The 13,996-nt window shown below is 40.5% G+C and overlaps 1 protein-coding gene across 1 annotated transcript in view; it reads left to right on the top strand.

Moving 5' to 3' along the window:
- syt1a (synaptotagmin Ia) overlaps nt 1–13,996 on the top strand; it is a 205,581-nt gene that overhangs the window by 140,554 nt on the left and 51,031 nt on the right. The window contains exon 4 of the mRNA XM_008276467.1: nt 11,878–12,078. Coding sequence (XP_008274689.1) covers nt 11,907–12,078 — 172 coding nt within the window. The 5' untranslated portion in view covers nt 11,878–11,906. The remainder of the gene's footprint in view (nt 1–11,877; nt 12,079–13,996) is intronic.

The following is a 13,996-nucleotide window of genomic DNA, read 5'->3' as shown; positions in this document are numbered from 1 at the left end:
TACGACCATTAGCTCGATGGAACCGATGACTAAGTCCAGCCTTGTACTTCTGCAAAAGATACTGAGTGAGAGAAGAGAGAAAGAAAAAATTCTAAAAAAAGTAGTATCCTCTGAATGTCTCCCCAGTTTATGAGAATGGTGTTCAATGCTTGATGCAGCACTATATTATGCAAACAAACACAAGCTTTAATTTGCTCTGAGTTTTTTTTCCCTGCGTCATTTGTTGTAATTACACAGTTAGCGCTCCCTTTGGATCAAAACACGTGTCCTCGCTATGATTATTAGTTTATCCAGATCTGTGAAGCAATCACCAAGTGTCTTCCTGAGGATTATTTAAACAGCAGGAATTCCCATGCCTTGAACTGTAATCAAATTTGAGAATGGTTTAAAACCTCTGAGCAACTTTTCACTGGTAAATAATCAAGACTGTCACATTTAGGTGTGGGCAGGAAGCCACATAGTATGACTCCATTAGATGTTCATGGCTACGAAGGGAATTTGAAAGAAAAAAAATTGTGGATTCAAACCAGACGCTTGTTTCTGGCTCGTGTGTTCGACTCAAGACTCAGCAGCAGAGTCTTTACTGGGTGTGTTTGTTTAGTCAAAGCACTTCCCCATTGATCCACTCTATTGATTCCTGCACTACGGAAGCATTTGTGCGTCTCTTTGCTGCTTTTGATTTGTCTTTGACGAAACATTTACGCCACTATTTGTTTCCTACTGTTTAAAAGATAATAAAAAAAATAAAGAATGAAATACAGCACTCCCTTTGAATTACTCACTGCTGCTAACTCACTGGGATTTTCAATGGTGATGCCACTGTTGTAAATGTTAGACTATTAAATCTGGCAAATGCCAATTCCAATAACGCCTAGTCATTTTGTATCGATTGACATTTGTAGTCTGCGTGTCTTTGCCTATAATTTAGATGTTTTTTAGTTGACGTATACACCGATTAACATTAAAATCTCCTGTCTAACATTACGTAGCTCCCCCTCGTGCTGCCAAAACAGCTCTGACCCGTCGGGGCATGAACATGTGACCTCCGGGGATGTTCTGCAGTGTCAGACACAGGGATGTAGGCAGTGGATCCTTCGGGTGCTGTGGGTTGCATGGCGGAGCCTCTATGGATCGGGCTTGTCGTGGCCCGTCCTGCGTGTGCTCGATTGGATTGGGATCTGGGGAGTTTGGCGGCAGAGTTAGCATCTTGGGCTCTTTGATGTATTCCTCAAGCTGTTCCTCAGCAGTTTTTTTGGTGTGACAGGGAGAAGCCGTTGTCATGGGGGGGTAGGTGGTCTTCAACAATGTTCAGGTGGGTGGTGCATGTCAAAGAAACATGACTATCAGGACTCAAGGTTTCCCAGCAGCACATGATAACAAGATGGTCCATGTTACTTAATCTGTCAGTGGTTTTAGTGTTGCAGCAGATCAGTGTCTTTGAAATGTGTTTTTTCCTTACAAATATTCACTCTATTTTCTCTGTTTCTCTACCATAACAGCCATATTTTAACAAAATATGGTGGGGTAATTTGCTTAATTTGAGGCAAAATGGTGTTGATCAGAATTAATAAGTACAAACTCTCCAATTAGTGGACCAGCGACATATTCTCTGAGTCAGTTGGTGACCAGTGAGGAGTGTCTTTGATGCACAAATTAGCCTTAGTCAGAATCAGCAGAAGTCCTGTTGCAAAAGAATCAGTCAAACTATGACACAACAGAACCATATGGAATAAAATAAGTTAAATCAATCAATTTATATATTTAAATTTGGAGATGAAGAGAAAATGATAATACATTCTTGTCAAAATACTAAATGTTTTTCATTATTTCTTGACTACTAGTCTCCATTAAACTACACTCACGTATCCCTATTGAAGAACGTAATTACAGAAAAGGGTTTCATACACATGCTTGTCTTAAAATTCTAATAAACTTCAGGTTTAATGATGCACGATGTACAAACTATCTTTGTCAAGATTTTGTACATGTCAAAGATGAGCTTTTTGCTATGTCGTCTTCTCTGCATACATGTATTCAATCGGTTTAAATTACGCTGACATATAACAACCGCTAAGTCATTTTGTTATAATTAGCAGATAATTCTTGATAAGACGGGTTTAATTGGTGATTTACTGGGTGATTAACTCATGAAACCCAATAAAACGACAAGAGGGAAGTGATATTGGCAAAAGGCCGCCCGTGTGTCTTGCTCTCCTTACTGTACCGTACAGTCGGCTGTGATCTGTGAATTATATCGAATCTGATGTCAAAATGGACGCCATTAGACCTGGGTTGGGGTGATTTTTTTTTTGGCAGCTTCATCACTTCCTCACACAGCGTGAGATGTAACACCCGGCACACTGAGGAAGCCGGCCAAAACTGGACCCAGTGGGGAGTGGAGCATCCACATGATACCAACATGCTGTCCAAATCTGAACTCTAGAAAGGCGTAACAAACATCTTTCCTCTTATCTCTTTTTTTTTTTGTTGGTATTTAGCCCCTAGAAATGCTAATTGTGCTACAATCCGAGTTGGGGGGGGGATGGGAATCAACTGGTAAAGGGTATCAGGGAGAAGGAGGGGGGCAACATGAAAGGATGATGAAGGAGATAGCAGGAGTGATGGAGGGAGGTAGAGAGTGACCCAGTTAGAGAAGGAGAGGTGATAGGAGGGAGCTGTGTGCCAGCATCGCCACTGTGGTTGGGGACCTGCTGGGCCATCTGGCGGCCCTGTAATTGGGTTGGGGTTTTACACCTGAGCGGCACACCTCCAACGAGATGGCTGGAGCAAAGAAAAAAAAAAAAAAGAAGTGGAAACAAGCGGCGTATTGCCTCCTGCAGTGTCGTGAAGGTGGGAACGACAGTGAAAGTTGAGAACAGGTTAGATCAATTGATACCCCAGTGTCTCCTACATTTTTATTAACCTTTTTGCCCATCATAGTTACATTTAGCTCGTGTTTACAAGGTGGCAGGATTTAATGTGGCACTTTGTCACCGGGGTGGAAAGGAGAAGCTGCAGCGTGACTGTAAAAGCAGCCATTTTGTGCAAAAAACAACATTATTTAAAGCTGTTTTCTGAGTGAGTTGCAGCACTGACAGGGTGGGTGCGTGTCGCAATAGATATACAGTATGATTACACCGTGATGACAGCTCTGTGAAAGGTAAAAAGGTCAACACCCTCTGGTTTTCCATAAAGACAAATAAGCCGCCATCCACTCTAAATGGAACCAGCTTTCAAGTGGACTACCTGCTGCGGCTCATTCCAGACAATGAAGATAATACGGAAGTTGTCATCTATCGCTTGAATGGGCAAGTAGTTATTAAGGAAAAAATATGAGCTGAATTAATGTTCCTTTTTTTTTTTGCCAGTGATATGAAGTCTGATGCGAGAGGCATAACAGACGCAGTGGGTGGCCGTGCACACACACTGCTCACATTCGCTTGTCTTTCCATTTGACATTTTGTACTGAGAAGCATCAGTCTTCCACAGTCACGAGGAGAAAATTATGTGATATCAAAGCTTGGAGCATGATTTCATTCATATGCATGTCTCACTCTGTATTTTTGAAAGGTCTCTAATTCACCAGAATCTTGTCATTTACATAAAAATTTGTCTGCAGAATTCCTTAGGGTAATTATTGTCTTTTCAATATGTAGCTGTCTGGGTTTTACACATCCACCGTACAAGCTTAGAGGAGACTTAGTAATATTGAGTGAAAGCCTATGCTTTTCCCCGCCTCAGGGCTCGATCGATTCTTTTTCTATAGAAGAAGCCTCCCACATGCACTCTGCAGAGCATCATTGTGCTCCCTAAAAGTCCTCGCCTGCGTTGAAGTATCTCTGTCATTGCTGAGCGGGCCTCTCAATGGATCAGCCCCCACACTAACCTTGCAGCACAGACCAAAGAGAGGTCGAGGGAACATGGACATACGTGGGCGATCGTGCAACCAAGAGGGAGCTTGAGAGGGCCAAGGTAACCAGAGCCTGCTTGTTTTATTGAAGTTCATTTCCACTTTTTACTCAAGTTAAATTATCTTTAATCAATCGTTTTGTTTTTTTTTCTTGCTTTGTCTGTGTCCTCTGCAGCAGCTAGCCACAGGACACTTCTCAAAAAATATCTGTTGGTGAAACACTAAGATGCTGTTAAAGAAGTGTTAGCTAAGAGTTAGATTCACAGCTGGAGGGTGCAGTGATATCATGCTTTCACAGTATGTCGGGCAGCAGCAGCTGGCAGACATGTTGTGATTGTGAGAGTGCTAGCAGCAAAGAGTTGCTTTTGTTCATGATCTGGAATTCAGACTTTGCTGATTAGTCTTAAGCAGGGGTCAGCAACCCCCGGCTGTGGAGCCACATGCGGCTCTTTCATACCTCTGCTGCGGCTCCTTTGGAAAATAAATGAGTTCAGTTTGTTAGTTTTCAAAATGCAATTCTGAAGTTGAAGATTATGGTGATCTTGTAACACTAAAATAAAATGTGTTTAATTTTTTTGTCACTCAAAATATGCGCCACACTCGCCGATGTGCGACACCCGTCGGCACGCACAGTGTTGCCAACTTGGTGACTTTCTCGCTAAATCTGGCGACTTTTTTTTTTTTTCAGAAGCGACTAGCGACAAATCTAGTGACTCTTTCTGGTGTTAATGGAGATTTTTCTGGTGTTTTGGAGACTCTGATGTGAAAACACGTATCGTTCTGCAGTTACTGTCCTCAGCGAGCAGCGGTGCCGCCATGAGCTCCTCCCGTCCCAAAGCGCTCACAGGCGGTCAGGAGTCTGGTCAGCAGTCCCAGCTGCAGTCAGCAGGATAACCAGATGTCATTTCTACTTTGCTGCAGGTGGATAATTTAAGTTCGGCTTTTTATTTCATAAATACGAGGAGGACTCAAATAGACATTGACTATTTTATTTGAAAGTAACCTTCAGCCCAACGTCTTTTTTTTGAGGGGGGGGGGGGTTCAAAATGTTTTTGTTGCAGAAATAAAATTTCGTTTTCTCTGTAGCAGTTCATTAATTTTATTAATGCAACACACTATAGTTTTTATACATAGCATTAATGTAAAAATGATATATGCTATCTGTGTTATCTTCATTTTAGATGTCAAAAGGGTTTTGTGGCTCCCGGTGTTTTCTTTTCTGTGGGAAACAGGTCCAAATGGCTCTTTGAGTATTGAAGGTTGCCGACTCCTGGTCTAAAGGCATGTCAGCATGTACGCTCACGTCACCTGACTGCAGTTATATAGAGTTCTGAATGTCCAGTAGGCTCACAGCATAATTTGATTGGTCCCACATAATAATTCAAAGAGACAAAATACAGTCAGATGAATGTTTGTGTTGTAAAATGACATCTAGAAGTAGGTGATAATTGATATAAAAGCAGGATTATACAAGTACAATGTATGGCACCAAGTGTAAGGTTGTTTTTAAAGAGAACTGTGTAAAAAGGTCATTTACATGTACAATAATTAAACATGTTTTACTGTCAATGACACTCATTCGTGCTGGTTTATCAATGTGTAAGTGTGGTTTTGAATGATCAGCAGGCAAAGATATGATTACGCAAATAATGCAGAGAAGTCATAATGCTTAACTTAAAGGAGCTCTTTTATTGTTTGTTGCATAAAAGCACCATCTGGACTTATGATCTGTGCAGAGGAATTCAAGTACAACCACTATACTGCACATGCAGCGAGTATTCTCACAGCAAATCTTCAAACTACCCTGAAGAGCTTCAGTAAAAAGTATGTTCTTGAAGATGTTTCATCTCTCATCTTCAGTTCTATCTTACTGATGTGGAGTATCAGCTGGTCTTCAAGAACCTAAAAGAGAAGTCCAGTTGCTTTTTACTGAAGCATGTAGGATCACCGTGACCTTTATGACATTCCTTTGTCTTTACCTTGTTACAGCTAATCTTATTATTGCATGTTGCTTGCCTGACAAATGTGCAGAAAGGTTTGAAATGATCTGTAGTTTCTTAACAAAGAACAGGTGAACAGTTGTTAGATGCGTTCATTTGCAAAGGTTCAGCCAAAGTGATGACTTTTAATACAATCACATAATTTCAAAATGCTCTTTTCTTGGTGACAGTTGTATTTTGTCTAGTCTTCAACAGTTCCTTTTATGTATATCCCTGTGGGGAGGCTGTATGTTGCTGTGTTGTCTTGCCTAGTTCTCTATTTTTATTGAGTGTCTACCAAAAGGGCAGAACTCCTTTACAATTCCTCTCACATCTCACCCTACTTTGTACATGAAAGCATCCCACTAGTTGGAGTGGCTCTGCCAGTGCCCGAACATGATCCCTCTTTGACTTTTTGGTAAATGTTGTGCTCACTGAAGTACCTGGCTGAGTCTAAAGCACCACAGTGGTCAGCAGGTGTGTTTCCTCTGGTTTTCCTTTCAAGAACATTTCAAGCATCTTGTTTTCACACGCAGCGACACTACCTCTGTATGGGACCAACAGTATCTTGGTTTCATTCTACCAATCGGCTCAGCCTGCTGGCTCGTGGTCACACTCACGTTAGTTGTTCCAGATTGTGGTTTTGCCACGACTGGGCAACCTAACCCACCACCACTGTTTGCTGCTGCCTGAGCCTCTACCTCCCTTTGTTTGGTTCCCTCAATGGTGGAGTTAGTGGTTGAAATAGTTTATTATAGGGGTGCAACTGATCACAAAAACTCACAGCTTGGATCATATTGCAGCTCATGACCCATGGATTGGATGGGTTTTTTGCATCAGCAAAAACAAAAAAAGAAAAAAAAACGCCATTGCTGTCAATGGCAACTGCTTAAAAGGTCACTATTGAGGGAATCATCTCTCCAGGTGGATGTACAGTATGTTTTTAGTGCTCTTGAAACTTGGAGAGGTGGAGCATGATAAATTAAGTTTTGGTACAGATCGAAATCACTTTCTCTGAAGTTGTGAGATAGGGCATTGGCCATGTCAGAGGATGTGCGCTCTGGGTGTCCTTCTAGTTACTTTAAAAGTTCAATATGGTACAAAAAAAACCATTTGTATTGTGTTTTGTGGTTGTTTTGAAGTTGGAATTGTAAATTAAAAGCTGTTACGACATGAAGACCTTTACTTATGTCATAGCTTAAGGCCCTCCACAACTTGTTAGCGTCCCAGCTTTACAAGCCAGTAAGAATTCAACCCAGGCGCTATGGAACTCCTCACTATCAATCGCTGTCCAGCTTAAACAGACGCAGACAGAGTTTTCTTCCTGAAGCAGGCGGGAACAGGAGCAACTCATTGGTTTTCAGAGCAAAACAGATTTAGAACAGGACCAGGGCTTATACAGTCATGGTGAAATACGCAATTTTTGCAGTATTTTCAGCTAAAAAACCAAAAGCTACACTGTGGAGACATGTTAGACTTTGATTAATTTGCATAAAAAAGGCACAATATGGAACCTTTAAAAAGCTGTAGCAGCAGTAAAACTGTTTTCCACAACATGATGGTTAAACTAATGGTTAAAATAATCCACACTTCACATGAACCGTGGTTGACTGTACGATCCACTAGATTTACAGCTAATTCTGGATGTACATGTACAAAGAAATTATTATTCAGCTGCCTAAATTGGCTCTCTGGTCCAATTCTAATCTCGCAATAATTTATCTGCTATCCATTACCTCCAGAATTGTTCAGCAAATAAGTTGCTGCAACAGGATGCAGTGTTTACAAGAAATCTGGGATTATATGTTGTGGAAAGACGCATCACTCCTATGATAACTGGAAATAAGATGAATAGGTGCTCTGTTCAGGTCCTGTGCAGATAATCACATTTGTTTTGCCTCTGCTGCTCGAACCTGGTGGATCCACAGGTCCAATTAAAGAGCTGCTTATCTGTTTGTGTGATTTCCATTTACAAACCCTGGTTTTCTTATTTGTGGAAGATAATAAACCTGCAGTAAATCAGCCCATTTTACAATTACAGGAGCGTTCACACAAAGAAACTCGAGTAAGGGGAGTGTTTGTGCTGAGTCACTGTACAGTCAGTTTAGCTGTAGGTATGGAGTAGCGGTGTGTGTGTGTGTGTGTGTGTGTGTGTGTGTGTGCTTCAGTGCTGTGGAAGGGCTCTTGATGCTAAAACCAACAGTAGATCCGTTTATGTTTTCCCGCTTACTGTTTCCTCTCCAGTTGTAGTTCCTATTTGAATTTGAACGATCGTACCTCCTTGGATGTTCTGTTTTCTTGTGAATTTCATCTATATTCAAATTCGCAACACAAAGCAATTTCAGTTGCACATCATGTAACATCTTTACATGCCACTGTTGATATTCTGATCTCTTTACAAAGGACATACGTCTTGATTTCATTGTGGAAACATTGATCTTTCTTGTCTTTGTTATACTCTTGGTAATTATCCATGTGTAGCATTTTATTCTCTTGTATTTGTCCTCCTACTGTAATTGCATTGTTGAACAACTAATTGTTTTTTGTTCATTATTTGGTGTTAAAACAATATGTTTGTTCTAAGTTATAGTTGCATCTGCCAACTGTCTGTTCTTTAACGGACTTCTGATAACAAACATGGCAGTGCATTTTTTTAAAAGACCCAAACAGTATCTATGTGATTAAAAATTAATATTATAATCCTACACTTGCCCATGCACATTCACAAAATATCTACATTTCCTGTCTGTAAATGCCACTTTCCAAGTTATAATCTTCCACTCAACCCTGGACAGAGAGAAATAAATGAATGAATGGATGGATTCAGTGTAACGTGAAGGTTGCATCAAAGCACTTAAACATACGGTAGTTTTATTCCACTTGAGACCTGAGGAAGGTTAAATGTATTAAGTCCTGAAGGTTAAATGCTTTAGGAAGACCAAAAAGTCTATTAAATCACATCTGTCTCTAAATTCGCAGTTTTGTTATGATGAACCTTAATTTTGGCGTCATGGTTTCAGAAAACAAAGCATAAAAAGCTTGTGATAGCTGATGGGCAACAAATGCTATCCTGGTTGGAGTTAATGATATAGAATTCTTGTTCTGACAACACAAGTAGGTCAACACAAACAGTAATTGTTGGGTTCACAGTGGGCACTTACTGAGAAAATGTTATACCGTACCAGACATCACAGACTGGCGTGGTTCAGGATGACTGCAGGTTGGGAATGTTACCGTATGGAAAACATTTTTACTGCTATTGGACTGGATTTGAGTGATGTGTAGTCTGCAAACTGTGAGGTAAAGTGAACTACTAGCTTGAAGCAGTGTCCTTTATCGTTGACTTCTTCTCCATTTGTTCCAACTCCCAGGCATCTGATTGTATCATAACTGCAAGCAGTGTCCTCTCAAGTTTCACAAAACTGTTATCTGATGTATTTCATGGCTTGTAGATTTTGTTTAGATAGCTGTACTTTATTTGAAGAAGCACTCGTCTTTACTGCCGCAGGTCTCAGTAGTAGCAGTGCTAACCTAGATTTTAGAGAAACACTGTTGTGACCCGATCGCTTGGGAAATCTCAGAGAACATGGAAAATGAGACGTGATCGCCGCTCCCCCTCCAGCCACAGTCAGGGCTGACTAAAAAGCAAATGTGCTGCTTCACAAGTACTCACATGAGCCTGCACAGCTTCCAACAGTCGATCACGAGTGTCCCTAGATTTTAAGCAGAGCATCACCTCGGTGTAAATAAACTCAAGCGAAGAAAACACATTCATTTCTTTCTAAGGACACCCAAATAAAGTGTCTACATAAAGCCTAAAGTAGTGAAATGCAGTTATTATTTCAGCACAATATTGAAAACACACTTTGTATCTCTAACGCAATTCAGCCCAAATTGCCTCGCTGCAAACCTCATTTTATACATTTGAAGGAACATAAATTGGAATTCAGCTGTCTGACGCTTTCTTTCCTTCATGTTTTTAAAGATTGTATTAGGATGAATTGCCGCTGCATTCGGCCCCCAGCTCTTTGAGGTTTAGAAATGAATATCATCGAAGGCCATTCTGGGGGTTACATTTAGATTTTTCAATTACATGGAAGCCTTTAACAGTGTTCCTGTCAGAACCAGCGCAGCGCCTGTATAGGAAACAATAGTATGAATGGGGGGAAAAGTTTCATGAGCGCTGACTGTGGCAAAGAAGGAAAATTAGGCAATCAATCTTCACTGTGCACTAGTTTACTTTAGTGCACCATTATCCTCCTGGATTGCTATGGTGACAGAGCCAAATTACAACCTGCACAGCAAGAGTAGACAATAAATAGTCTCTTTCTGAGGCAGAGTTGTGCTGCAGCTTTGCCAGACTGTTGGATGTCATGATACTGAGTCGTACATAGCACTGGAAAGAGATCTCTGCTAACTAACCGTCCATTTTGTGCACTGCAACAACTTTTTCTGTGTTACAATTTAATTCACTTAAGCTGTTAATTACTGTATAATTGATTGCAGCTCTCTGCTAAAGAACATAAGGTTTACAGTTTATTACTGTAGCTTTCCAACAATATACAGTTTTAATATCATGTTGCACTATAATCAATATTAGAAGTGTTTTTTGTCATGTTGTGTCGGGTTTTTCTTGTTTTGTGTTGGGTTTTTTTTTTGTCTAATTTTTGTTTTTTTTTGTCTGTTTTTCTTGTTTCATGCCATGTTTATGTTGTGTTGTGTCTCATTTTTGGCCTTTTGTGCCTCCTTTATGTTGTTGTGTGTCTTGTTTTTGTCATTTGTGTTGTTTTGTGTCGTGCATTATTTTGTGTCTTGTTTGCATTTTGTATCTGTTATTCTTATTTTTTTGTGTGTTGTTTTGTGCCTCTTTTGTATTGTTTTGTGTCTCATTTGTGTCATTTTATTGCAAATTTCTTGTCCAGTTGATGTGTCAGTTTTTACAGTTACTGGCTATTTCTTGTCCTTCTTGTTTTTGACTCCAAAAAAGTATCCGGTTTTTGAGTTTTTAATCATAAATGTAAAAACCGTACACCACTTTTAGAATTTGGCTGCATTTTTCCAGTAATTTATTATAGTGTAGTGGTGAATAAAAATCAGAGTGGAGCTTGTGCCATCAAAATATTTAATTGCTTGAGAAATTGCATCACATTTATTTTATATTTCTATAATTTCATTGTGTTTAATGTCACTCAACTTTTTCCAGTATTCATACAACATAAATACAAGGTCCTGCTCAGTGTGTGGAGATGATATGTTTTCCTATTGTAGTGTCACACTGGCATATTGTGTCTTCTATAGTTGTCCATAATTACGGTAATGTGGAAACTTCACGTGGAACCAACCTTCCACAGTGACTGAGGTGATGACAGACATGTTCAGGGATGAGGCTCCTGTGATACACAATAATTACACAACGGTGCACACGTAGAAGCGCATGAGTGCATCTGAACACACGGGGCACACATGCATATGCACGCAAAACAGAGGTTAACATCAGAGATACATTGTTTCCTTCTGCCTCATCACAAAAGACCTTTATGTGGAGTAAATACACCTGGTGTGTGCACGGAGCTCGGTGTGATAAGAGTCGACTTGTTATCTTCTCTGTCCTGCATCATCACTGTATGTACTGTATTTATGGATGACTTGCACAGAATTTCAATTAAGCCAGTTGTTGTGCTGAGCTCCACGGCCTGTGTTGTGTGAGAGTAATAAATAATCATTTTATCTTTGCTCTGTGATGTTAATCTGGAGTTTAAGCAATGAGTAAGTAGCTTTGTTCTGAATTCAGAATGCTGGCCAATTCATCCTGGACCCCAGCTGATGTTTACTCAGGCTGAGCCAGCAGCTGCTCACACGGTCTGCGTCAACTCAGTCAACTGACAAGGCGAGCGCGCTGCCTCTGACATGCATCTGTCACAGCAGCAGAAAAAAAGAGAAAAAATCTAACCCAGTCTGTTTCCTCTTTCTCTTCCTCCACTTGTCCAGCATCTGCCTGGCTGCCCAACAACGCCACGATGAACGAGAGTCGGAGGGAAGCGCTGGCAGCGCCGCCCATGCCCACCACCTCCTCCTCCTCCACGACCGGCTCCAACACCACCAACATGGCCGGACCGGGCACAGGCGAGAAGGACGAAGCCTTTTCTAAGCTGAAGGACAAGTTCATGAATGAGCTGCATAAAATTCCACGTGAGTGTCTCTGTTTTTCCAGCCGTAATACTTTGGCTACATTGAATGTATGTGACAGTTGTGCTTTTCAGTGGCTACACCTGCAGCGCATGCAAGGCTGTGTCAAAACAAGACATTTCATTTTGAGATTATTGTGTCTTCAGTTTTTGGACGGAGCACAGCTGTGACAGTTAAAGTTTTTTCACAGTTTGTGTAATATGGGTCAGTTAACATTTACAGACTCTGCATGAGCTGAAGTTAATCAGCCAACAGCTGATGCTGGCAAAACAAACGCTCACAGATGCATGACTACAAAGTAGTCATTTCTTTTAAACTGGGAGTTTAATTAACATGAATATAGAGACATTTTATGACGCATTTCTGTTTAAGTAAATTCATACCACTTTCATTGTATATGTTGGAAGAGTAGTGAAGCAGAAGCCGCTCCTCAAACAGTCCATATATGTTATATGTTCAGTGTAGTGATGACATAAGGACTGAAACACCTGCTCCGTTAGATGAAGTCTAGAGAATTAATGCTATTTTAATAACAGATTTTCTATTTAACCTAGATGTTTTTTCAGCAAAAGTACAAAAATGTACAGGTCCCAGTCTGTAAAATGTTTATTGGTTTTCCTTGTCTTCCGTTATGGTTGTGTGCACATATTTGGATTTTGGACAAAATGGCCAATTTAAGAATGTCACCATTGGTTCTGGGAAAGTGTGACATTTTTCACTATTTTCTTGCATTGTGTTGACAAACAGTTATACAGAAGAACCAATCAGCAGAACAATAAAAATTCTGTTATGCTGGGGACAGACAACAGGAGTTCTGGGCCAATTTGCCCCTGCTTCACTCTACCAGACAATCAGAAGAAAACTCTGATCGGGGCTCTTGTTCCAATCTGACGCTGGCCCAAGATCCCAGACTCACCAGGGTCACCCCAAATAAAATTAAACTTGTTTGATATTTCTGAGGTAAAGTCTGGCTGGTCTGTCACGGAGCAGTGGATTCTGTTTCCAAGCCGTGTTAATCATTCTAACCTTTGTGGCCAACATTAGTCATAGATCTTAAAACTAGTAGCTTTGGCAGGATCTTATCAAACATTTTCTCATCCAGACTGGGGTTCTGCTTTTGTTTTCTTCATCACAGAGTATGATTATCAAGTTGTTGCACCATTCTGTTTGCTTCTGCTTCCCAATGAGATCACCTGAGGCGGTGCTATGCTTCCTGACTGCCCCTTCTGGCAATAATCACATCCTATAGTGTTTGATGCACCAGTATTTTCCACTCCTGTAGTGTGAGCATGTCTGAGATTAGAGGGAAGAAAATCTATGAAGTTTCTCCTCGTGTGTGAGATGCAAGCTAAATTTGAAATCTGTTGGGGTTTTCCAGCTCCTGTACTGTGAGCCAGCCATTACTTGTACTGCATTTTCTTCAAACAGAAGCATTACATGCAAAGAATATACAGTTCTGACATTCCAGGAACTGAGATGATAGCGGTGGTGATGGTTTAGTGTCCTGAAAAAAGCATAAAATATGCATGTGGGACACACTGGGAAAGTTTCTCTCAGTAAACAGTCTGTTATTCACTGACAGGCATAGAGTGCATAAATGACTCGCATTTAATTTTAATTATCATTTCCTCCACACTTCAAACTGGATGTGATGAGGAAGAAGAAATTGCCTTATTTGAATTTATCAAGTAGTATAAAACAAAATTCTGTAACTCGTACGTTAATTGTAAAAAAAGAGGTCTATGTGATGATTACAGTCCTTTTGATTTCAAATGAGTCCATCAGAAATGAAACCATTCAATGTGATGCCGGTGAAACCGTGACTCAGCTGTTGTTGCGAGTGAACTTTTTCGGTTGACGCACAATAAGCTGCCAACCGACGACCTTCGACTTCCAGCGAATCAACTGGACCAATTATTTA

The sequence above is a fragment of the Stegastes partitus genome, unplaced genomic scaffold, assembly GCF_000690725.1.
Source record: "Stegastes partitus isolate 25-593 unplaced genomic scaffold, Stegastes_partitus-1.0.2 Scaffold74, whole genome shotgun sequence".
Classification (NCBI taxonomy): domain Eukaryota; kingdom Metazoa; phylum Chordata; class Actinopteri; family Pomacentridae; genus Stegastes; species Stegastes partitus.
The sequence above is the reverse complement of the archived record's forward strand: the minus strand, read 5'-3'. Positions and strand labels throughout refer to the sequence as shown.